General features: G+C 38.2%; 1 protein-coding gene and 1 long non-coding RNA gene across 7 annotated transcripts in view; both read left to right on the top strand.

The window, feature by feature from the left end:
• The window catches only part of NAA15 (N(alpha)-acetyltransferase 15, NatA auxiliary subunit), a 90,960-nt gene extending 75,939 nt beyond the window's left edge, over positions 1-15,021 (top strand). For 4 of the 6 annotated variants that reach the window (XM_021938111.2, XM_021938114.2, XM_021938115.2 and 1 more), the window contains 5 exons: positions 171-279; positions 3,177-3,275; positions 9,223-9,369; positions 10,531-10,628; positions 12,272-15,021. In XM_021938111.2, coding sequence (XP_021793803.2) covers positions 171-279; positions 3,177-3,275; positions 9,223-9,369; positions 10,531-10,628; positions 12,272-12,472 — 654 coding nt within the window. In that variant the 3' untranslated portion in view covers positions 12,473-15,021. The remainder of the gene's footprint in view (positions 1-170; positions 280-3,176; positions 3,276-9,222; positions 9,370-10,530; positions 10,629-12,271) is intronic. The other 2 variants (XM_021938112.2, XM_021938116.2) reach the window with 2 other exon arrangements.
• A 1,060-nt stretch (positions 15,022-16,081) lies between these two features.
• Positions 16,082-26,386, top strand: part of LOC103884645 — a 34,354-nt gene continuing 24,049 nt past the window's right edge. Inside the window, exon 1 of the long non-coding RNA XR_647321.4 lies at positions 16,082-18,149. This is a non-coding gene — a long non-coding RNA (uncharacterized LOC103884645). The remainder of the gene's footprint in view (positions 18,150-26,386) is intronic.

The raw sequence follows: 26,386 nt of genomic DNA, 5'->3' as shown, positions 1-26,386 counted from the left end.
AGAATTCAAAATCCCCTTTGTTTAGGTTATGGGAGGTTAAAATATGACAGTATTTTTCTGGGTGACTGGTAAGTGGTTTTATTTTTTAAAAATAAGAAATTTTAGTAGAATAAAATCACATTCCCCAAGAACCTTACTTTCATTTGTATAATATCTTTTATTTTTGTTAGGTTGAAACTCCATTGGAAGAAGCTATTAAATTTTTAACACCGTTGAAGAACTTGGTGAAGAACAAGATAGAGACTCATCTTTTTGCCTTTGAGATTTACTTTAGGAAAGGTAGGCAATTAGGGTACAGTGGCCCTGATAAAACTGATCACTGTATTTCTTAGGTATAGTCACCCAACTGTGATAGCCTTACCACTGTACGATTATTTAGCAAATGCCAACACAGCTTTCTCAGAGAAATGCCTGCTATGAACAGAATGTGTAGGGAGATGTAGTGATACGATCACTTCTTTCAGGATATTAGAATCAATGGTAGATGTACATACATAACTAGGATTCAGGTCAGATGTAATTACCGTGTATATGGTTCAAAGAACTGATAATTGTGTGGATAAAGTTAGTTAATACACAGAGCTTAGACCTAGTACCTGGTGTATAGTAAGCATTAAATAAATGTTAGCTATTATTAGCTATTGTTATAAATAGAAGATAAAATGTTGGGTCTGGATCTTGAGGGATGGATTATATTTCTAAAGGAAAAGATACATAGAAGGCAAGAGTATCTGTTAAGAAAACATGTAAATAATGTTGAGGTTGTCTGAATTGCCTGGAGCAGGTAAAAGATAATGAAGGGTCTTGGTTTCCAGGTTTAGAATGCTTAGAATATATATATAGTAGATAATAAGATTTTAGAGTACTGAGTTAATATTATCCTAGTGGTTAATTGAAAAAAGAGTTCATCACAAAGGTGATGCATATTAAAGGAAAGGGAAACTGTTTAATAAGATCAAAGAGAAGGTGTTGCTCTAAACAATTTACCTACTAAAGGAAATTGAATAACATGGTACATCTCTATATGAGCATCCATTTAAGAAGTCATGTTTGGCTGGGCGCAGTGGCTCATGCCTGTAATCCCGGCACTTTGGGAGACTGAGGCAGGCGGATCACCTGAGGTCAGGAGTTTGACACCAGCCTGACCAACACGGAGAAACCCTGTCTCTACTAAAAATACAAAAAATAGACAGGTGTGGTGGTGCATGCCTGTAATCCCAGCTACTCAGGAGGCTGAGGCAGGAGAATCACTTGAACCTGGGAGGCAGAGGTTGTGGTGAGCCTAGATCATGCCATTGTACTCCAGCCTTGGCAACAAGAACGAAACTCCATCTCAAAAAAAAAAAAAAAAAAAAAAAGGTCATGTTGGCCAGGTGCGGTGGCTCAAGCCTGTAATCCCAGTGCTTTGGGAGGCCGAGATGGGCGGATCACGAGGTCAGGAGATCGAGACCATCCTGGCTAACACGGTGAAACCCCGTCTCTACTAAAAAATACAAAAAACTAGCCGGACAAGGTGTTGGGCACCTGTAGTCCCAGCTACTCGGGAGGCTGAGGCAGGAGAATGCGTAAACCCGGGAGGTAGAGCTTGCAGTGAGCTGAGATCCGGCCACTGCACCCCAGCCTGGACAACAGAGTGAGACTCTGTCTCAAAAAAAAATAAAAGGTCATGTTTATCAGAAGTAAATGATGTTGGGGAAAAGTTGCTATATTATTCCAAAATAGGATACAGAACTACCTATAAATTGAAATTTTATTAATATATTTACATAGGTGCTTAATATAGAAGTGGCTGGAAAGAAATAGATCAAAAGATAACAAATTGTCTCTTGATAGAATTTCGAGTGATTAAAATATTTACTGTATTTTTTACTTCCCACAATTACTATGTTATAATGTGGAAAATAAGTTTAATAAATAGTCCAATAATTTTCAAACTTTTAACAGTTAATACAACTCCCCCTTTAAAAAAAATTCTTAAATGGAACCCCAAAGTATAAAATTCAAAAGCTGCTCTACTTAAAGTAGGGAAGGGCAATCTGAAGCCCCATTCAGTTGGCTTCTTGGCTGTGTCCTAAGCTCTAAAGGACCCCAGCATTGGGAACCCACTGCAGTTGTGTGAATTGGTAATGACAAAGGCATGACCGTATTTTTGGCTTTTTTAGTATTGGGGACAAGGGAAAGGGCATTAGGAGAAGAGACTGGGGTTTTGAACTTTGATATTGGGAAAATGGTACCAAATTAGGAAAGTTTTATCAAAGAGGTGGTTATAGATAAAACTTGGAAGTGGACTGGTATTCAAGTGCAAATTTCCATGTAACAGGTGGAGATACTACTGAATCTTGGGAAATACAGGGAATGGGAGTGGGGATAGCATAGGGAAAGATCAGAGAATGACTGTAAATACAACCTTGGTAACTATTCTACCTTTAGAGGAGAAAGGAGGAGTCACGAATTGACAGGAGAGGAACAGTCAAACAGAAGGGAAGCTGTTTCACTTGTCACAAAATAAAAGAACACCTTCAAATATACACAATGAAATTTTCTAAGTAGTGGGAAAGGTTGCTTTATTTTGAAATTAAGGGCCGGGCGCGGTGGCTCACGCCTGTAATCCCAGCACTTTGGGAGGCCGAGATGGGTGGATCACGAGGTCAGAAGATCGAGACCATCCTGGCCAACACGGTGAAACCCCGTCTCTACTAAAAATACAAAAATTAGCCGGGCGCGGTGGCGGGCGCCTGTAGTCCCAGCCACACAGGAGGCTGAGGCAGGAGAATGGTATGAACCCGGGAGGCGGAGCTTGCAGTGAGTGGAGATTGCGCCACCGCACTCCAGCCTGGGCAACAGAGCGAGACTCCGTCTCAAAAAAAAAAAAAGAAAAGAAATTAAGGAGGTTAGGAAATGAAGGCACTTCAAATTTTCTTTGTTTATATGTCATTAAATATTGCTAAATGCCACCTAAATTTTCTACATTTCACAAAACCCTTTTTCTTAAAGAATGTTATGTGAAAAATATTAACTAATGTTGCTAAATTTGAGGAAAATCGTTTGCCTCAATCATGTTTGTGGTTCTGATGTGATTGACTCTAAATTTACTTTTTCTATTTGTGAAATCTTGGCCCTCCAAAGGAGGCCTCTTATCCAATGATCAAAATATATCTTACTTTCTCTTTTTATAGAAAAGTTTCTTTTGATGCTACAATCAGTAAAGAGGGCATTTGCTATTGATTCTAGTCATCCCTGGCTTCATGAGTGTATGATTCGTCTCTTTAGTACTGGTATGTTTTTGTTTTCCATTACTTAAGTATTTGATACAGTGGTTGATAGTGATGGTATAAGTGGTCTGTACAAGTTTATCATAAACCAAATGATTTTAAAGCTGTCGCATATTAAATTAGCTAAGGGAAAAGCAGAGCTGTTTTCTTTATGATGAATGTTTTTATTTTAAGGATACAAGTATTACCTGATTTTGACATAGAATTATTCAGTCCAGATATTTGAGAATCATCTTTGTTTCTGTTTCTAAAAAGTTACATGTAAGTTGAAATTTTGAACCATATTTCGTTATGTAAAACTTCTTAGTAAATTGTTTTAAAATTGAAGAATCTCTTTGAAATGGACTGTTTTCTCCTTATTTATCTGTATTGTAGATCTGAATTTGCATGAATTATATTTTCTTAGCACAATTCAAGTCATAAACCTTTTTGTTACTTTAAAACAATTATCTGTGTCTTCAAATATTTTGGCAATCAGATCAATTAGTTTTATATTAGTTTTACTGTAAAGTAGAACTACAGAATTTTAGACCCTGAATGGTAGAATGTTACAGTAATTGTCTCTCATTTCACAGTGGGAAAAATCTGAGACCTTAAAAGATGACTTATTCTAGGTGTCATAGATAGAAACTTAGTAACACAACAGTGACTACAGCCCACATCTTCATATTGTTTTTTCTACTGTAAAAACTGTAAATTTATAATAAAGTACTCCTGTAGTCAGGTCGTATTGTTATTGTTTGGATTTTTAAGTGACTGGTGGGGGAGAAATAGAACCTTTAACAGAATAATCTATAGAATTTGGAAATAATATTAACTATCTCATTGCCAACTCCATACATTTAAAACTGAGGAAATTAAATCAGGCATCCCAATCACCAAAAAAATGCTAAATTATCCCAATTTAGAACATCATTTTGGCCAGGTGCAGTGGCTCACACCTGTAATCCCAGCATTTTGGGAGGTTGAGGTGGGCGGATCACTTGAGGTCAGGAGTTCGAGGCCAGTCTGGCCAACATAGCGAACCCCCGTCTCTACCAAAAAATACAAAAATTAGCCGGCCATGGTGGCACATGCCTGTAGTCCCAGCTGTTCAGGAGGATGAGGCAGGAGAATCGCTTGAACCTGCGAGGCAGAGGTGGCAGTGAGCTGAGATCATGCTACTGCACTCCAGCCTGGGCAACAGAGTGAGACTCCGTCTCAAAAACAAAAAAAAAAACAAAAAAAAACCACATCGTTTTGACTTTCAAGAAAGATTAGACTTAAATTATACTTACACTTGTCCAAAAACTAATTTGTGTTACAAAAACTGAATTGTAGAAGTATTTTTCCTCAATTTTTAAAAATTATGAAAGTAATAATATAACCATATTATAGAAAGTAAAAGAGAGAATTGCTGTATTTAGTAGTTTGTTTCTCTTTAGTTTTTTTTTTGGGAGGGGAGTATAAAAAATAACTTTGCAATCATGGGTCAGAAAATTAAGGATATAAATAATAGTTTAAATTTATTCTCAGTTAAGATGGAGTATATGTAAAGTATTTTCAAAATGAAGCATTTTCAAAAATAACATACACATTGTTATATACTTTATACATGTTTTCCTGAAAGGTAGTAAAATAACCTAAATCCTTTTGAGTTAGATACTTTCTTTGGAAATACAAATGTAAAGTGACGTATTTAAATGTATTTGCTTATAATCAGTATGTAGATTGATTAACATGAGTGTTTTCTTTCAACAGTTGGTTTCTGAAAATTAAAATACACATGGGCGTAGAATGATTAATAGTTAGAACTACTGAGTATCTATACTGGCTATTCCCATTGCTCTATGTGTTCAGCTGAAATCATCACTTTACAAAGTGATCTAATTTTGACTGACTTTAGGCAATGAAATTAGGTTGTGATTATTTGCAGTGGTAAAGAGCTGTCTCTTAAAGGCCTTTAAGAAGTTGGGTAGACCGCTTCATTGCCTTTTTCGAAAATAAAGGCATATATGAAAATACAGATATCCAAATAGTAGCATATTTGTTATACCCCAAGGGTTTCTTTAACTAAAATATTTGGTACTTTAAAAAAATATTTAATTTAGAAGTAAATTTTCAGGAATACATTTGTCATGTTAAGATACACTGTTGTAACTGCTTCTTTACAAAGAAACCCTCACAGACACCTTTCTGGAGAGTATGGAGGAAAACAGTGCCTCCACACCTATTTCATCAGTTGTGGAAACTTTGCTGAATGAATGTGGATTTTAGCATGGTTACTGGCACCCTCCAAATCTCTAGAATATGTTGGTTTAAAACAATGTTATTACTAAATGCCACATGCAATTATTTACCATATAGGAGCACTGTCTTTGTCTTATTATGAGAATGATTTAATACCCTTTGAAAGTTTTTTTATGATTTTAAATTTTAAAGTTTTAGGACTTAAAACAATTAAATTATATTTCTGGTCAGTGCTAAGTAAAAGGCGCTTATATATTCTATTTGTCTTATTATTTTCTTAAATGTTTATATTCTCCTAAGTGCTTTTAAAATTAGCACTGGCTGCCTTGATCTACAGTGAAACTTAGGTCTTAAACTCATTTTTCTTTTATCTGCAGAGATTTTTTTTATACTTATGTATCTCTCCTCCAACCTTCTTTAATAATCTAATTTATTGTTTATTATTTAAACCTTGTTTAATACTTATTAAATTATTAATTAAATTTTTTATTTTTTTAAGCTTTGTTTAATTTTCTCATTTATTTTGCCATTTTGAGTTGTAATCACTTACTAGGTTGTGCTGTAACCTAGTAGTGAACAGTCATTACCTCACACAAAATAAGAACATTTTCTACCCAAATTATTGACAATGCTAGCTAGCCTGAGAACCCTGCACAGTCCCTTTTGCTAAGAATCAGCCACCTTTTCATTGTGCGTTTTAACCATTGGTGCTTGCTTAATTTATTCGTTCTGTTAATAAGCTAATAGCATGAACCAAACATTCCAGTTTAAGGTGTCAAAAGACCTAAATCAGAAGCGCCTCAGAAAAGGTTTTATTCCTCTTCTCGCCCATCAGTTATTTTCCTTGATTCCCAAGACTTATTACTCTTTCGTGGAAGGTAATTGAGTTAGTAGGGGATTTTATACTTTCCTGAGGCCTTGATGTTTTTTGTCAGTTTTATCACATTCAAAGGCTTTTTAGAGTTTTTCTCCCCTGTCCACTAGTCTTTAGCAGTAAATGGACATCTGATAATCTGTGACATTTTCTTAAAGGTACACGTAAAATTTCATTACACAGAATTCCATAGGACATTCTGGGTTTTACTGCAGTAGAATTTTTTTATCCTTTTTGTAATTGATATTTTCCTGGAAGTTACAATTCTAGTTGTCTGGAACTGTAATTTCCAGGAAAATATCCAGAAAAGTTTAGGAGAAAATTAGTAGGCCTCAAACTTTTTGGAATCAGCTATTAGTGAAGTTATTTGCTTCTAATTTTGTAGAGTTTTTTTTTTTTTTTCCGCAGTTTTAATTTTTCTGGGAGATTGTTTAATCTGATTAAAACAAGTTAAAAAAGATAATGAAAACCATAAAAATCCCTTGCCTATCCCTCTCTTCATCAACTATGATACAAACAATGCAGATACTTTCTACATGTAAAGTATCCTGAAAGCTTTTCAGGCAAACCAACAAGGCCCATGTAAATAATTTTTATTGTACAGAAGATACATACTTTTTGAGATAATTAATGTTCATTGCAGTTGGCTGTAACCTATTTTAATAACTTTGCTTCCTGTTCTCTCTCTATTCCTGCTTCTCCACTGAAAAACAAGCATTGATAAATTGTCAAAACCAAGTTGAAAGTACAGCCATAAGTTAAGCTAAAGTATTTCACTATAGCTCATTTACTTGAACCACCCAGTTTTATAGAATAATAGAAGAAATGCTATTTAACCAACAAAGAGCATGTCAGTGAATTATTCAACTAATAATTATGCATAGAATATTTCACTTAGAAGATGTTTCCTACTGAGTTCATTATATTTTTTAAACTTAGATTAATGATCCATTGGCAGGATAGTGGGTCATTACCAGCACTCAAAAACCCAAAATCGAAATAGAATAGTGTAGAAAAAAATCAGCATATGTTACGCACAGTAAGTGTTCTGTGAAACTTTTGCTTCACATAAGGTATGGATATGGAATATGTATTTGTCTCAGTACAAATACCCAACTGAAGTGAAAATTTGAAAGCCATCACCATAGTTCCCAGCCATAAGGAAAATCTACTTAATGTTTTCACACTATGATAAAAATAGTAACTATGATTTATTGACTACACCCCTATTACATAATTAGCACTTTTACACAGTAGCTTTTCCTTACTGTAAACCTTTTAGATTAGATATCACCCCAGTTTTATAGAACAAGAAATAGGTTCAGAGAGGTTATGACTTATCCAAGCCTGGATCCATACCCAAGTCTACTAACTTCAAAGCTCCAGACTCTCTATACCAAAATGATAATGAAACAAAGCGTAACTTGGATTCAATCCAGAGGAATTAGGGTCTGCTTTCTCTAAATCCCAAGGCCTGGGAATATGATGACAACAGTGCATTTATTTATTTATTTATTTAGAGACAGAGTCTCACTCTGTCACCCTGGCTGGAATGCAGTAGCATGAGCTTGGCTCACTGCAACCTCCACTTCCCAGGTTCAAGCTGTTCTCCTTCCTCAGCCTCCTGAGTAGCTGAGACCACAGGCGCACACCGCCATGCCAGGCTAATTTTTAATTTTTAGTAGAGATGGAGTTTCGCCATGTTGGCCAGGCTGGTCTCAAACTCCTCATCTCAAGTGATCCACCCGCCTTGGCCTCCCAAAGTGTTGGGATTACAGGCGTGAGCCACCGTGCCCAGCCTATTTATTACCAGGAAAATGCTTTGGTGGTCGTTGGGAGTTTATTATATAGTGATAGCTCAATATACATAGTTTCTGAAATAAAGGTCAATAACATCAACCATATTTTGTTTTGTTTTTAATTGAAACACATGTGCTTTACTTGGGTATAGAGGAAGATAGAAAGGGTGAGGAAAATTTGTTGTCTTCAGCATTACATAGTTGCTGTGATACTATTTACCAGGTAGGTTGTTGCTTTGCAGACCTTAAGGTCGAGGAGGGCAGCTCTAGGGGTTTAGAAGGCTGTGAAACTACATGTTTTTTCATCTACTTTGCTTACAGTTCCTTTTTGGAAATGAATCTTGTGTTAATAAAATTCTTTGAACGCCTTTAGAACACTAGATTGTTCTGCTGACATATATTCTTTTAAATGTATATTGCTGGGCATGATAGCTCATGCCCAACAATCCCAACACTTGGGGAGGCCAAGGCAAACAGATCTCTTGAGCCCAGGAGTTTGAGACCAGCCTGGGCAACGTGGTGAAACCCCATCTCTACAAAAAAATGGAAAAGTTATCTGGACATGGTAGCTTGCACCTGTGGTTCCAGCTTCTCAGGAGGCTGAGGTGGGCAGATCACTGAAGCGTGGGAGGTTCAGGCTGCAGTGAGGCATGATTGTGCCACTGCACTCCAGCTTAGGTGGCAGTAAAACCTTGTCTGTCTCAATCAATCAGTCGATTTATATAGGTAAGCTCTTTTTGCAAATGTTAAATTATCAGTAGATTGTTTTTGTATATAATTGCCGTGTTTCATTGGCTTCATCATTAAGTAATTTAACTCCTACAGGCCTGGCGTGGTGGTGCACACCTGAAGTCCAAGCTGCTTGGGGGGCTGAAGTGGGAGGATTGCATGAGCCTGGAAGGTTGAGGCTACAGTGAGCCATGGTTGTGCCACTGTACTCCAGCCTGGGTGATAGAGCAAGACCCTGTCTCAAACATAAACAAAAACAAACTTTTGTAAACTTTATCAGAGTATTCAACTGCTAAGATTTTATTTTTAATTTATTCAGCAGTGTGTGAAAGTAAAGATTTACCGGATACAGTTAGAACAGTATTAAAACAAGAAATGAATCGTCTTTTTGGAGCAACGAATCCAAAGAATTTTAATGAAACTTTTCTGAAAAGGAATTCTGATTCATTGCCACACAGATTATCAGGTAATCACTTTATTTTATCCTTTCTTAGCCTTCTAAAACAACTTCAGTAATTTTAATGAATCAACAATAATATAAGGTACACATTTTTAGAATGGAAGTGGCAATGTGTATATGTTACATTGTGATCCTATGAAAACAGGCAGCTTAAATAAGCTTCCTAAGCTGGGTACAGTGGCACATACTGGTAGTCCCAGCTACTCAGGAGGCTGAGGCAGAAGGATCACTGGAGCCCAGGAGTTTGAGACCAGTCTGGGCAACATAATGAGACCCTGCTTCAAAGCAAAACAAACACACACACACACACACACACACACACACACACACACACACACGCGCGCGCGCGCGCGCGCTTTCTATACATTTTTAAATTTCTTACGGCAAAATAATGACTACAGATCAAGGTCAGTAGCCTCTTCTGGTTCAGCATTGGCATTACAAAGAAGCAGGTGTAACTGAACTTGAATGTATATCATAAAATGAAGGTAGAGTTTTCTTTAATTTCTTCTTTCATCTTTGGGGTCTTAAAATTCACTCAGACAGGACCATCCTCTTCCATTTCTCATTCTTATGTAGGTATCAGACTTGACAATGCTAAACACCTGAAATTATCTTCACAGTTTGTGAGAAACCTAAGGCAAAGGTCTGTGCCAATGAGCCAAAATCTGACCTTTATGGGACCACATAGGTAGTACTTTTCAAATACCTGGCTTAAGCCCAGCAGCTTTGTATGTCTTTGTGGAATCCTGAAATCAGCATTTTGGCTCACACTGTCAAGACAGGATAGTCCCCCAACCTCCAAATTATTCTACTTATTTCAGAAAGAAGACTATCATGGTCCCACCACAAAAAGACAAGTATTACTAGAATGCTTGTGTTTCTTCATAGTCTCCTTTACTGTGCATGTTTTGCATATACATTCTATTTTATTGGGTAGATATACGTGGTATACCTCTATCATTCTCTTACTTTGAATGGTTAAGCTAATCCCCTTAGAATTATTATTTTTTGAATAACAGTGTCTCAAGTAGTTGTTCCCATTCTTCTAATAAAGTGCCACATCCTCTGTGCACATGTATCTTGTTTGCCTTTTATATTTAAATAAGTAGAGGATAAGATGTTGGTTTTACCTTGAAATAAATTTCCCATTTCCCTCTCATTTAGCTGCCAAAATGGTATATTATTTAGATCCTTCTAGTCAGAAGCGAGCTATAGAGTTGGCAACAACACTTGATGAATCTCTCACTAACAGAAACCTCCAGGTAAAGAGTTTTTCATAATCTCTCTGTAAGAATACTGAACTTTTTTCACCAATAGAAATAACTGGTTATTTATACACACTGTTCTTTAAATCATTATGAACCTGGATCAGAAACAACTTATCTTAAAATTTATTTAGGCTACTTGGTATTCAGTAACTAGTTTCACATCTGTAGCTTGGAATAACTTTTTAAGAAATATGTTTTAATAAAATCATATATATATTCCATAGTCATTTTTGGATTTCACCTCATATCTGCATTTCTGAGCAAGCAGTGGTCTCAGTGAAGATTCTAACATGTTTAAGATGTATTTCGGCTAGGCGTTGTTGTTCATGGCCTGTAATCCTAGCACTTTGGTAGGCCAAAGTGGGCAGATCACTTGAGCTCGTGAGTTCAAGACAAGCCAGGGCAACATAATGAGACCCCATCTCTTAAAAAAAAAATCAGATGTGGTGGCACTGTATTGCCGGCTACTTGGGGGACTGAGATTTGAGGATCACTTGAACCTGAAAGGTTGGAGCTGCAGTGAGCTGTGATTGTGTCGCTGTACTCCAGTATGGACGACAGGGCAAGACCCTTTCTCAAAATAAAGAAAGATGTATTTACTAGGGGCTAAATAAAAATGCTTATTTTGTAACTTGTAATACAATATGAGATTAAGTTAAATAAAAGTTAATATGGGTATATTGTAAAATACTGTAGTTTAAACTAGAAACAAATGGATAGCTACCTCATGTTATAATTTGCCAGATAAACATGTATATGCTGAAAGACAGTTATTAATATATTCATATAATAGCAAATTGAAGACAGTATCTTTAAGAAAGAAAAGTTAGACTTGTTAGTTGTACCATTTAGATTAGAACCTGGATTTAAAGTTCTAACCTAGGTCCTTTGTAACCTGGATTTAAGTTGCTTTGTAACCTGGCAAAGTTTGTAGGGATTTTTGTATCTGGAAACTAAGTAGCATTTTCTAAGTGAAAATATTAAGAAAGCAAATATGAGAAATGCAAGTCAACATGAATCAACAAAAAAGATAAGAAGCAGACTTACTTAGGGGTTTGGTTGAAAGAATTACTCGTTTTCATGAACTAATTTTTCTTGCAAATAATCATTTCATGTTTGAGACATTCTTTTCTGCTTAGTTATTGGATGTGCCTTAAGATGCTCTTTAATTTGAACACAAGGTTGAATACAGTGTTTGAGTTTGCTGGCTGGTTCTAAGCTTTCAAAAATTTTAAAAGGCATACGTGCAGTAATTGATATTGGCATTGTAAATCTAGATGTTTATACCCAGGGCCAGGCTAGGCTGAGGTAACATTGCTGCCTAAGGTCATTCACATGCTGAGAGTGAGCGACTTTTTAAATATAGCACCCTGTATACCTTGCTTGCCTCACCATAGTCCCATTCCGGTTTCTACAGTTATCCCTGCTTAGCCTTTTGTATAAATCCTGCAATTCTGGAGAAATGGTTAAATTAGCCCTTGAAGAACATTCTAATAGAATGTATATCCAGGAGTAAATAGCTAAATATGTGTATTTATTTCTTATTTTAGAAATCTCTTGCTGTTGAAATGTCTAATAAATTCACAGTAAGAACCTTTTTTTGACCAGTTATAACATGACTTGTTTTCTTTCCTTAGACATGTATGGAGGTATTGGAAGCCTTGTGTGATGGTAGCCTAGGAGACTGTAAAGAAGCTGCTGAAGTTTATAGAGCAAATTGTCATAAGCTTTTTCCTTATGCTTTGGCTTTCATGCCTCCTGGATATGAAGAGGATATGAAGATCACAGTTAATGGAGATAGTTCTGCAGAAGCTGAAGAACTGGCCAATGAAATTTGAACATCACTAAACAAGCAAATGGAATGACTTTGGACCATATCTAGTATATAATATTTTTGTCACGCACCTGCTGCATTGCTCTAACTTACACAGAATGAGAGGAGTAAATGTTCTTGCCTTCAAATAGTGTTTTACGTTTTTTATCCTGCTGAAAAAGTATATATAAAATATCTAACATTACAGGATAGAGGTTCAGTTTCTTAAAAAATTAAAGCTGCTAAAATTGAGTGGTTAAAAAAGATACCTTATCCTATTCCTACCCACCCACCCATGTTTTTAAACTAATTTATATAAAATCTGGAGGCTGTTACAGCTAACAAAGCAGGTGTGTGGCAGAAATATTACTTTAAATTTGTCTTGTGAGATTTTACTATATCTCAGACAGCATAAATGCTGTTTTAGCACTGGATTCTTTCACTGAGCACAAAGAGTTGTTGGGGCTTTAGCATCTGACTGATTTTGTTACGGGGTTGATTCTGACCATAGGAAGTATGCAATGTGAATCACTATTTACAGAGAAACCTACAACAGATGCTTGATGTTGTAGAAACTGGGACATATAGATACCAAGCAAAATTATAAGAAACCTATAAGGTGTTCAGTACGCTTGTGTTTCCAAAATTCACTGTACATGATCAGTTTGGTGTTCTTGTACCACAGTTTTTAACTGAAGGAACCAGTTGTAACAGTCTCAATTTTAACTAAAACTTGAAGAACTAAAACAACAATGCAAACCTTTCAGCATTGTTTGGCCAAACTTGTTAAAACTGTAATGCAAGAACCAAATGCACTGTGATGTGGCACCAACTAATTAGCAAGCATGAATTTTTCACCCAAGAGTGAAAAAAGGAAAATCTACCATGGCTTGAAGTTAAACAGCAGAACTCCTGACTACCATTCTATGACTGATCAAAAGACTAATAGTTAAAAACCTCAGCAGGCCTTGTTCACGATATGCAGAAAAAAAAGTGCTGCAGTTTAGATACCTCTGGAATTTTTCCACAGTGTCACAGGTTTGTAATACTTGAAGCCCTACATTTCTAAGAATATATTTCTTGCTCAGTCGTTTCAGGCAAGCCCAAGACTTTGTAATTTTTAAAGGGCCCAAGATTTTTTTTTTTTTTTTCCAAATAACAGACCAGCTTCTTTTTCTTGCAGTTACAGATGTAATTTCCTTTTTGTTGTCAAACATAAGGTACCAAATATGATGCAATAAATTGTTTTGAAAAACAGTTGTGTGAATATTTCAACTAATCTGTGTTGGGCTTCTGTGAAATACACAGGTGGAAACAGAGGTGCAAGCCAGAGGCAATGTAATAATGCTGTAAGGCTAGTGCAGATGGGAACTTTTTAGAAGGGGCTAAGTGCTGGTGTCAGGGAAATTCTATAATGAAGTAGAATGCTGCTCCTGCATTAAGATTTCATTGAAGGCAAGGATGGTGGCAGGTACTATGAATGTAACTCATAATTTAAAAGGAAAACTAAAAACTATTTTGATTGGGAAAATGAGCCTTAATTTGTTAAACCTATACACTGAGAACTAGCCTCAGGCTTAATATTCTCATTGCATTTGCAGGATCTGAGCAAATAAGATTAAGTAAAATGAATCAATTGTATATATAATTGACCTTTTTGTGGAACATGTAGTTTATAGAAAGTATACTTTAAAGGGAATTTGCTGAAGACCTTTTACTGACTGAACAGTTGTGCTACAATCAACCTTTCATAGTACATAACCTGCATTCCACATCCCAGTCTAACAGTTCAGTAGTGATGTAAAGAGAAGTACAAACTGAACTCCAGTGCTTTGTTATGTTTTATTAACTGGCCCTGTCTCAGGAACATCTTAACAGATGGCAAAAAAACAAAAACTTTTTTTCAACTCCTATGAGTGGCAACTGAAGTTTTTATTGTTGGGAAAGAACACTAGTCCTACCTCTGCCACTAATGAGGTGTTTGGAGGAGGTACCAGCCATATAATAGGGGGTGTATGTGTGAATTTTGTTTAAACTCTACTGTATATTGAAATGAAATTCATCTATTTGTCTTGACAATGTTCAAATGATGTAGATTGTCTCAGAATGAATATTCATAAGTACTCAGAACTCTTAAGATGCAGATGCCACCCATGAGGAGCTAAATTCCTAACATGTATATTGTATTCCAACCCAATTTTACTGGAACTATTGAATAAATCTTTTATTTTCTTTCAGGTTTACTTGATAGTGGATACATTGGTGTCAGAGGACCTTGACTGGGTTCATTTTATGTCCAGACATCACCCCTGAAACACTGTACTGTACTATCTTGCTCTGAGTAGTATCAACTGGATCGTCTCTCATTTGCCTCATTCATCCTATTAATTTCAAATGATACTGTGGGGGAAAAACAGGGTTAGAAAAACAAGTGGAAAAAATGGAGTGATGTTGTAATCTAAACAAGTGCCTTATGTTTATTGCTAAGAACTGGTGTTACCAACCCTTTTGAGAAGAAAGGGTCTCTTGACCTGTATTAACATAGGAAAGTAAAGTTCTTTTTGTTTTTCTTTATATTCAGCTACTCTTGTCATTTCTCGTTGAAAAACTAAAATCTAACTAGGTTAGTTTACTCAGCTTTAATTAGATAGTTGAGTCATATATTTTCAACATTTTTCTGTATCTTATTTATTATGCACAAAAATAAAGTGTGATCTCTAATAGCATGGCTAAAGGTAATGCCAATATTAGTGAATAGCTTTGCTGTGGGCTTTATCAGGCCCTTGTTTTTCACAGTGTTGTTTGTATTCCCATGTTGTATTGCTATTAGAGCTGTGAAATGAAAGCTGTGACTTTATGAAGAGATAAAAAAAAAAGTGTGGTCCAGATTCAGGTAGGTTGTGATAAGTTCAGGGAAGTCTTTTGTACAATTTCTAAGAATATTTCAGTTACCATGTATAGTATTTGCGAAAAGCTGTAACATCAAATATTGGACTTTGTTGCAAGATAGGTATATACTGGTGTCAGATAATTAAAGCCTTAAATTTTGAAATGAATCTTTGAGAATTCAAAGACTGACCTTTCAGATAGAAGGCAGTCTTTCTATTACAGCTCATGCCCCACTTCTTTAAATTATAGACAAAGTTTCAAGATACCATTCTGCTATCATCTAAACTTTGCTGAACTATACTACCAACCTACATTAAAAACAAAGTCCCATGAAATGGCTGTGTTAAACCATAGTGAGCAGAAACTTAAATTTTGTTCTAATTTTGATGGTTGAAAAATTTCAACCTGTAGCAATAAAACATTTTTGGAAAAGATTACTGAATTGCACTTTTACCTTTCAGTATGCAATCTGAGATGGATGTTGAAATTAAAATATTGGTAATGTGCAGGAGGTTCTGGAGAAAATAATGCTGGTATTTTTGTTTTGTTTTGTTTTTGAGACGGAGTTTCGCTCTTGCTGCCCAGGCTGGAGTGCAATGGCGCGATCTCGGCTCACCGCAACCTCTGCATCCCAGGTTCAAATGATTCTCCTGCCTCAGCCTCCAGAGTAGCTGGGGCTACAGGCATGCGTCACCATGCCCAGCTAATTTTGTATTTTAAGTAGAGACAAGGTTTCTCCCTGTTGGTCAGGCTGATCTCGAACTCCCGACTTCAGGTGATCCACCCACCTCGGCTTCCCAAGGTGCTGGGATTACAGGTGTGAGCCATGGCACCCAGCCAATAATGCTGTTTTAATAAATCAGAAGAGTATCTTTTATGTGCCATCTTGGTTATATAGTATATTCAAACCAGCTGACTCCATCAGGACACACCCCCTCTTTTGTTGTTGATGTTTTGTTATAGAGACGGGATCTCACTATGTTGGCCAGGCTTATTGATTGTGAACTCCTGGCTTCAAGCAATCCTCCCACCTCAGCCTCCTGAACAGGTGCGATTATAGGAACAAGCTACCATGCCCTGCTTAGGACACACCCCCTTTTATGAAGATATATTAAAAGTAGGGAGAGGGAGCAGCATATTATAGGAAAGAAGATCTAAAAATTTCTAGCACCTCAGTTTATCCAGTTGCCTTTGAAACAATGCTGTCTTGGGATTGTAACCAGAAGAAAGAAAGAAACTGGTACTATATAAATTAGAACTTTTACTAACTTGTAGTCTTAAATTCTATGTGCCAAAACCAAAATATAGACTTTGATTCAAGGGTGCTTATACCAAAAGTAAAGTTGATACTTGGCAATCTAATAAAACTATACTGTGGTTCTTAAATTTTAAAAATTAGGCCTTTGTCCCTAGTTTAAGGGTCTGCATTATCTAATAAAAGTGGTATAATTCTTCCCAACTGAAAAAAAGTTCTTGGTGGTGAAGATGTGATGGAAAATTTTCTCTGTGATATAAAGGTTCCTGCTGTTGCTAAATCTTCAACTAGGTCTCAATAAGTACAAATTACCCTCTCAATTAGAAACAAGGTAGGAAGTGAAGGGATTTTTGGAGTGTGTTCTGGATCCCGAGGCTTGTTTTCTGCTAATAATTACATTTATCTTCTAATTTAGTTACCGTGCATTGTCTAACAAAAACAAGAAGCGTCTCTTATTCTATGGCTGTCTTCCCAATCTACCATGGTTTCCCAACTTTGGGCTTTTATAAGTACTGCTTGTTTACTTTGATCTGCAAGCTTACCAAGTTCATTGTCCCGTGCTTCATGCCTTATCACAAATGGGATAGGAACTGGTTTCTTTCTAAAGTGATCTTCCAAAGCTATCTGATATTTCTTTATCAGTAGTGAAAAATTAAATTGGCTGCCACTTCTCATCTCTTTTCGAACTACTTATTTGCCTTCAAGTAATCATGCTGTCACTTGATATCTTTAAAAATGAAAAGGGAACCATTTAAAGAAGTAGATAATAAACCTGTCTCTGAGATTCTTCCCTTTCCTTTCAAGTTCTGAACTCTGGAGTACTAAATACTAATTCATTCCTTCAGTGACTTAATACATTTACTATGCATTCACAATAAAAGTATTTAGAAACGTATTTTACTAGCATTATTGTACAACTAACATTTGTTCGGGAGTTCATAGAAAAGGACCTAAGAATAAGCCAATTACTTCACTTACACCTTTTTATAAACAGTTTTAGTTAAAAGCCTACTTGGTATTTCAAGCATTCCATTTCATGTCACATTTTTCATTCACCTGCCAGGATGCTTTTTATTTGAGAAAAATATCCATTTATGATATGAAATTAAATGTTTCAGACTCATCCATTTTTAATATGATGTATGAAATCTTAAGGGTTTATCTTGGGTACATTGTGGTATAAAGGTATAGCGACTATGACAGTATATACAGATTGTATAATAGCTGTAAAAGACTATTAACTTTTAGATCACCTGCCAAGGCCACAATTTTTTATCCTTTATCTGTTGATGTAGAATATTCCCGTTCATCTTCTTGTCCTTCTCTGTTGTTGTTAAGGAATTCCTTCAAAATACTATCAATCCATTATCGTGTATATATGCTAGGAATATATTTCTCACATCTAAATTTTGCTTTTTTCCTATAGTTTGTCAGAGGAATGGCTGTGAATGGATGCCTGGAAGGACCATCCTCTAAATTTCTCAGTTGCCTGTTCATTGTAGCATTGGTTGGCAGTGAATCTACTCATCCTTTATGTCTTTAGCAACCAGCCACCCAGGTAACATCATGCCATTGGAATTAAGTTACTACAAGGATTGTCACTCAGTTTTTCATCTTTCAGACAGTATAAGAATACTGGTAACATACACACCTACTAGAAGGCTCTGTTTTTCGTAGCTCAGTATCTCCACTTTTAATCATTACAAGTAAGAAGACAAAAGGTAGGGATATGCTATGATTCTTTCTGGACACTTGGCTCACAGTGTCCATCACAACAAATAGCTGTGACCCACAGTTAATCTCTACTGAGGCTAGGCAATTGAATCCTTTAAGTCATAAATTTAACATTGGTTGTGTATTAGAATCTGAGTGAACTGTAGAAAATAAATCTTAATGCCCAGGCTCACCAGCAAAGATTCTGACTTAAATGATCTGGAGTCAGGACTACGCATTGGTCCTCCTTTATTTTCTGTCCTCTCTTTTCCTCCCCTCCTCTACTTCCTTTCCTCCCTTCCCCAGTGATCTAAGGTGCATCTAAAATTGAGAACTATTGTCTGATGAAGAAGTAGTTAAAAAATGCTTTATACTATTGGTTTTTCTCCTCAAAAAGATCAGAGGACAGAGGGGCCAGGTGCAATGACTCACGCCTGTAATCCCAATACTTTGGGAGACCAAGGCGGGCGGATCACCTGAGGTCAGGAGTTTGAGACCAGCCTGACCAACATGGAGAAACCCCGTCTCTACTAAAAGTGTGGTGGTGCATGCCTGTAATCCCAGCTACTGAGGAGGCTGAGGCAGGACCTGGGAGGTGGAGGTTGCAGTAAGCCGAGATCGCGCCAATGCACTCCAGCCTGGGCAACAGGAGTGAAACTGTCTGAAAAAGTGATAATAATAATAGTTGTCATAGATAGATGCTTGGGTTTTTAAGTGAGTATCAGAGCAAGGCAACGAGTCAGCAGGCTTTTAAATAAGGATCAGTGGTAGATACTACTCTCTGAAAATACAGACATACCTAACCCCCAAATACGTCTTCTCTTGCTATCCCTACAAGACTGCATTTTCCATAAATGAATGAATTACTGTTACAAATCTTACATGTGAAAGGATCCATAATTCTGGGACAGACAGAATTCAAGCTGAACATGTTGGCATGTAGTGTCAAACCTGGGAAGGAGATTTATTTGCTACAGAATCATATGTCAAGCTAAAATTTACCTTATGAGATTTGTTGAAATAACATTCTGGATAGAACTCCCAAATCTATCCAATCTAGTTTGTTTCTTACTCATTAAAGAATATTTGATAATGAGTCAGGCTATGTTGATACTGTTGATCGCCATTCTTGAGTTTATAGACATTGATGGTTTTCTATAATTTTATAAACTGGGAGGTCTACATGTTTTAGTCTGCACATAGGTGCTTTGCCTTATGCTTTAGTTACTTTTCTTTGATCCTTGTGACTTAGCTGCTAAATACCTGGTATAAATACTCAGTGCTTTGGTACAACAGTAGTATAATATAGTTAAAAATAAGCTTTTAGGTCAGACAGAGCTAGGTTTAAATCCTGGCTCAGGTCCCTTAGACAAGATACTAAGAATTTATAGGTCATACAGCTGTTGGAAGGATAATATACTGTATATAAAGTGATTACCACAACATCTGCACAATGTCATTATGTTTATAAAAGGTTCCTTTCTGTTTGTCAATGTGATATTTGATTATTCTTTTTTGTTTTTTTTTTGAGATGGAGAGATGGAGTCTCGCTCTGTCACCCAGGCTGGAGTGCAGTGGTACGATCTCAGCTCACTGCAAGCTCCGCCTGCCGTGTTCACACCATTCTCCTGCCTCAGCCTTACCACTAGCTGGGACTGCAGGCGCCCACCACCATGTCCGGCTAATTCTTTGTATTTTTAGTAGAGACAGGGTTTTACCATGTTAGCCAGGATGGTCTTGATCTCCTGACCTTGTGATCCACCCACCTTGGCCTCCCAAAGTGCTGGGATTACAGGGTGAGCCACCACGCCCGGCGTTCATTATTCTTATTTGTCTACAGCAGCACATTTGGCCAGTGTTTCAAGAAGGACTTTTTTTTTTATTTAAAGACGGGGTCTCGCTCTGTCACCCAGGCTGGAATGCAGCGGTGCGATCTCGGTTCACTGCAACCTCCACCTCCTGGGTTCAAGCAGTTCTCCGCCTCCCGGGTTCAAGAGATTCTCCTACCTCAGCCTTCCAAGTAGCTGGGACTACAGGTCCCTGCCACCACGCCCGGCTAATTTTTGTATTTTTAGTAGAGGCGGGGTTTTGCCATGTTGGCCAGGCTGGTCTCAAACTCCTGACATCAGGTGATCCACCTGCCTTGGCATCCCAAAGTGTTGGGATTATGGGTGTGAGCCACCATGCCCAGCCAGGAATACTTTATAATTCTTTCCTAGATACTAACAGGTCAAATTTGCCTTTTTAATTTTTTAGTAGTCATGCCTTGGGAGATATTGTGGGCTCAGTTCCAGACCACTACAATAAAGAAAATGTTTCAATAACGTGAATATCACATTAAAGCAAGTCATACAATTTTTTTGGTTTCCCAATGCATATAAAAGTTATGGTTATAACTATATCATAGTCTGTTAATTGTGTGATCATATTATGTCTAATAAAACATTGTACATAGCTTAATTTTTTTTTTTTTTTGAGACGGAGTTTTGCTCTTGTTGCCCAGGCTGGAGTGCAATCGTGCGATCTCGGCTCGACACAACCCCTGCCTTCCGCCTTCTGGCTTCAAGCGATTCTCCCACCTCAGCCTCTCGATTACAGGCGTGCGCCACCACGCCCAGCTAATTTTGTATTTTTAGTGGAGACAGGGTTTCTCCATATTGGTCAGGCTGGTCTGGAACTCCTGACCTCAGGTGATCTGCCCACCTCGGCCTCCCAAAGTGTTGGGATTACAGGCGTGAGCCACCGCCCCCGGCCTTAAAAATATTTTATTGCTAAAAAATGATGATTGTCAGGCCGGGCGCGGTGGCTCAAGCCTGTAATCCCAGCACTTTGGGAGGCCGAGGCGGGTGGATCACGAGGTCAGGAGATCGAGACCATCCTGGCTAACATGGTGAAACCCCGTCTCTACTAAAAATACAAAAAACTAGCCGGGCGAGGTGGCGGGCGCCTGTAGTCCCAGCTACTCGGAGGCTGAGGCGGGAGAATGGCGTGAACCCGGGAGGTGGAGCTTGCAGTGAGCCGAGATCGCGCCACTGCACTCCAGCCTGGGCGACAGAGCGAGACTCCGTCTCAAAAAAAAAAAAAAAAAAAAAAATGATTGTCTGAGCCTTCAGCAAGTCACCTTTTTGCTGGTGGAGGGTCTTGTCTCTAGGCTAATGACTGCTGACTGATCAGGGTGGTGGTTGCTAAAGGTTGGGGTGGCTGTAGCAATTAATATAAAACAATAAAGTTTGCTGCATTAATTGATTCCTTTTATGTAGGAATCTGTAGCATGTGGTGCTGTTTGATAGCTTTTTACCTGCAGTAGAACTTTCAAAATTAGAGTCAATCCTCCCAAACGCTGCCACTGTTTTATCAACTAAGTTTATGTAATATTCTAAATCCTTTATCATTTCAACAGTGTTCACAGCATCTTCACCAAGAGTAAATTTCATCTCAAGAAACCACTTTCTTTGTTCATCATAAGAAGTAACTCTTTACTAAAGTTTCATCATGAGATTGCAGCAATTCAGTCACATCTTTATGCTCCACTTCTTTTTTTTTTTTTTGAGACAGAGTATTGCTCTGTCACCCTGGCTGGAGTGTAGTGGTGCGATCTTGGCTCACTCCAACCCTCCACCTCCCAGGTTCAAGCGATTCTCGTGCCTCAGCCTCCCAAGTAGCTGGGATTACAGGCATGTACCACTATACCTAGCTAATTTTTATAGTTTTAGTAGAGATAGGGTTTTGCCCTGTTGACCAGGTTGGTCTCAAACTCCTGGCCGCAAAGTGATCCGCCCACCTCGGCCTCCCAAAGTGCTGGGACTACAAGCGTGAGCCACCAGGCCTGTCCATGCTTCACTTCTAGTTCTAGTTTTCTTTCTTGTTTTTTTAACTAAGACAGGGTCTCGCTCTGTTGCCCAGGCTGGAGTGAGTGGCATGATCTTGGCTCAGTGCAACCTCCGCCTTCTGGGCTCAAGTGATTCTCCCACCTCAGCCTCTCAAGACTTAAGACTACAGGCACATGCCACTACACCTGGCTAACTTTTGTATTTTTAGTAGAGACAAGATTTTGCCATGTCACCCAGGCTGGTCTTGAACTTCTGAGCTCAAACGATCCTCCTGCCTTGGCTTCCCAAAGTGCTGGAGTTACAGGCATGAGCCACCACGTCTGGCCTTTCTTTTTTCTTTTTGAGATAGGGTCTTGCTCTGCCCCCAGGCTGGAGTACAGTGGCACCATCACAGCTCACTGCAGCCTCTACCTCTTGGGCTTAAGTGATCCTCCCACTTTAGCCTCTCAAGTAGCTGGGACTCCAGGTATACACCACCAATCCTGGCTAATTCTTTGCATTTTTTGTAGAGACAGGGTTTCACTCTAGGCTGGTCTCAAACTCCTGGCCTCAAGCGATCTGCCCGCTTTAGCCTCCCAAAGTGCTGGGATTATAGGCTTGAGCTATCACACCCGGCCTAATTCTAGTTATCTTGTAATTTCTACCACATCTGCAGTTACTTCCTCCATTGAAGTCTTGAACCCTTAAAAGTCATCTATGGGGATTGGAAACAACTTCTAAACTCCAGTAAATGATATTTTGCCCTTCTCCCATGAATCATGGATGTTCTTAATGATATCTAGAATAGTGAATCCTTTCCAGAAAGTTGTCAATTTACTTTGCACAGATCCATCAGAGAAATCACTATTTATGGCAGCAATAGCCTTACCACATGCATTTCTTATATCATAAGACTTGAAAGTTAAAATTGCTCCATAGTCTATGGGCTATAGAATGGACATTGTGTTAGCACGCATGAAAACAGCATGTATCTCCGTCAGAGCTCTTGGGATACGAGATGATTGTTAATTAGCAGCAATATTTTGAAAGGAGTCTTTTTGCGCAGTAGATCTCAATGGTGGGCTTAAAATATTCAGTAAATCATGCGGTAAACAGATGTGCTGTCTTCCAGGCTTTGTCCCATTTATAGAGTACAGGCAGAGTAGATTTAGCATAATTCTTAAGGGCCCTAGGATTTTCAGAATGGCAAATACACATTGGCTTCAATATAAAGTTACCAGCAGCATTAGCTTCTAAGAAGTCATCCTGTTCCTGGAAGCTTTGAAGCCATGCATTGACTTCTCTGTAGTGGTGAAAGTCTAAAAGGTGACTTCTTCCAATAAAAGGCTTGTTACATCTTCATTGAAAATCTGTCACTGAGTATAGCCACCTTTAACAATGGTCTTAGCTGGATCTGGATAAATTCCTGCAGCTTCTACATCAGTACTTTCTGCTTTACCTTGCACTTTTATTTATGGAGATGACTTCTTTCTTTAAACCTCATAAACCAACCTCTACTAGCTTCAAACTTCTGTAACTTCCTTACCTCTCAGACTTCATAGAATTGAAGGTAGAACCTTGCTCTAGATTAGGCTTTGGCCTAAGGGAATGTTGTAGCTGGTTTGTATTTTCTATCCAGACCACTAAAATTTTCTCCATATCAGCAGTAAGGTTTTCTTAGGTGTTCACTGGAATAACACTTCTAATTTCCTTCAAGAATTAATGGTTTGGCACAAGAGCCTAGCTTTTTTAGCCTGTCTTGGCTTTCGACATGCCTCTTCATTAAGCTTAACCATTTCTAGCTTTTGATTTACAATGAGAGATGTGCAAGTCTTCCTTTAACTTGAACACTGGGAGGCCATTGCAGGGTGATGAATTGGCCTGATTTCAGTATTGTGTCTCAGGGAATAGGGAGATTCGAGGAGAGGGAGAAAGATGGGGGGATGGCCGGTTGGTAGAGCGCACACACCATTTATTAGGTTCACTGATGTTATATGGGTACAGTTTGTGGTGCCCACAAATGGTCAAAATAGTAACATCGAAGATCACTGACCACAGATCACTATAACAGAAATAATAATAATAAAAATTTGAAATATTGCAGGAATTACCAAAATGTGACACAGGGACACAAAATGAGCACATGACTTTGGGATGGCGTTAACGGACTTGTTTGATGGAGGGTTGCCATAAACCTTTAATTTGTAAAAAATGCAGTATCTGCAAAGTACAGTAAAGCAAAATGCAATAAAATGAGGTATGCCTGTGTTTATGCTTGCTAGTACTTTATACTATTTTACCTTTCCCACAGTTGAGAAAACCACCTATCTGCCACTGTTTTGACATTCATTGAAATCTTTAGTAGTGTTAACAAACTTGGCAAACTTCATAATGCCTCCATCCATCCAGTAGTTACGGAATGCCTACTATCTCTAGGTGCTATGCTTCACACTGGGGGAACATGACATTGTCCTTGCTCCCACATTTTTCATAAGCTCCTAAAGGAGACAGACAAGAAGTGAATGCAACAGCAGTAGCTTAACTCCTGGGAGTCAGCACTCATTTCTGTTTGGATAGGCTAGGAAGAGCTTCAGAGAATGTTGAATTTAGGTATGTGAAACAGAACAGTGTATTCAGGGGCTTTATGGAGTCTAGTGTGAATAGAATCCGAGAAATGAGACTGGGGCTCAGATTAAAGAATTAGGTGATTTAGGGGCCAGGCGCGGTGGCTCATGCCTGTAATCCCAGCACTTTGGGAGGCCGGAGGCGGGTGGATCATGAGGTCAGGAGATTGAGACCATCCTGGCTAACACGGTGAAAGATACAAAAAATTAGCCGGGTGTGGTGGTGAGTGTCTGTAGTTCCAGCTACTGGGGAGGCTGAGGCAGGAAAATGGCGTGAACCCGGGAGGCGGAGCTTGCAATAAGCTGAGATCGCACCACTGCACTCCAGCCTGGGTGACAGAGCGAGACTCCATCTCAAAAAAAAAAAAAAAAAAAAAGTGATTTACTAAAAAGGTCGGATTTAGTTTTTTGTAAGCAAATGACAGTTACTGAATTAAAGGACTGTAAGGGCTGGATGCAATGGCTCATGCCTGTAATCCCAGCACTTTGGGAGGCCGAGGCAAGTTGATCACTTAAGCCCAGGAGTTCAGGACCAGCCTGGGCAACATGGTGAAATTCCATCTCCCATCTCTACTAAAAGGACAAAAAATTAGCCAGGTTTAGTGGTGTGCGCCTGTAGTCCCAGCTATTCAAGAGGCTGAGGTTGGAGGATCACCTGAGCCCAAGAAATTGAGGCTGCAGTGAGCTGTGGGTGCCCATGCACTCCAGCCTGGGTGACAGAAATGAAACACTGCCAACCAAAAAACAAACAAACAACGTGTTTGAAATAATTCTGCTAGTAATGTGATGGTGGGGGAAGGGGAGCAAGATTGGAGGCATCAAGACTAATCAACACTTAATAGTTGAGCTAATAAATAATAACTATCAGTATCATTCGCTGAGCTCTTACTATGTGCCAGGCAAACATTCTACATTTGTTAGCACATTTAATCCTTGAAAAAAAAACCACATGAGGTAGGTATTGTTGCCCTTTAAAGGAAAACTGAGGGTCAAAGAAGTTAGGTTTGTAACTGCCAAAGGTCAGACAGGTTATAAGTGACAAAATCTGGATTCAAACCTAGGTGTGTCTAACTCCAAAACTGCTTGCTTCTAAAAACTGGACAATCTAGGTAGCCTCAGGCAAGAAATGGTAAGGATAACAATAGTAAATACGGAGAGAAAAGCAAGAATACAAGGGACGTTAAGGTGGGACAGATCAGCTGACTCCGGGGGGAAAACGGTGGTGAATGGAGAAGGGATAGTTAACAATGATGTCCAGGGTTCTGACTTAAAATGTTTTGTTTTTGAACAGAGTAAGAATTGGGTAGAACAAATTGAGGGAAGAAGAGAGATCATTTCAGACATGAATTTTAGGAGCTTATAAAATCTCTAAGTGAAATTGTCTAGTAGGCAGCTAGGTGTGGGTAAAGAATGAGTTGTGTGTATTATGGCCTGAGCAAGACTACTCAGAAGGAACAAAGATGGTGACTGGCAAATACCAACAGTGGGTAGAGGAAGAAGCTAGCAAGAGATCAAGAGATTGTAGTAAAAAAGCTAAGAGAAGTAGAAGATAACAGTGTTGAGCAACCGAAGTGTTTCAAGCCTTCAAAATTAAGATAATTAACACCTATCAAGTTGTTAAGATTTTAAAAGTCTGAATATTAAATATT

This window comes from Papio anubis, chromosome 3, assembly GCF_008728515.1.
Source record: "Papio anubis isolate 15944 chromosome 3, Panubis1.0, whole genome shotgun sequence".
Lineage (NCBI taxonomy): Eukaryota > Metazoa > Chordata > Mammalia > Primates > Cercopithecidae > Papio > Papio anubis.
Note: the sequence above shows the minus strand (reverse complement) of the source record. Positions and strands in the feature narration are given on the sequence as shown.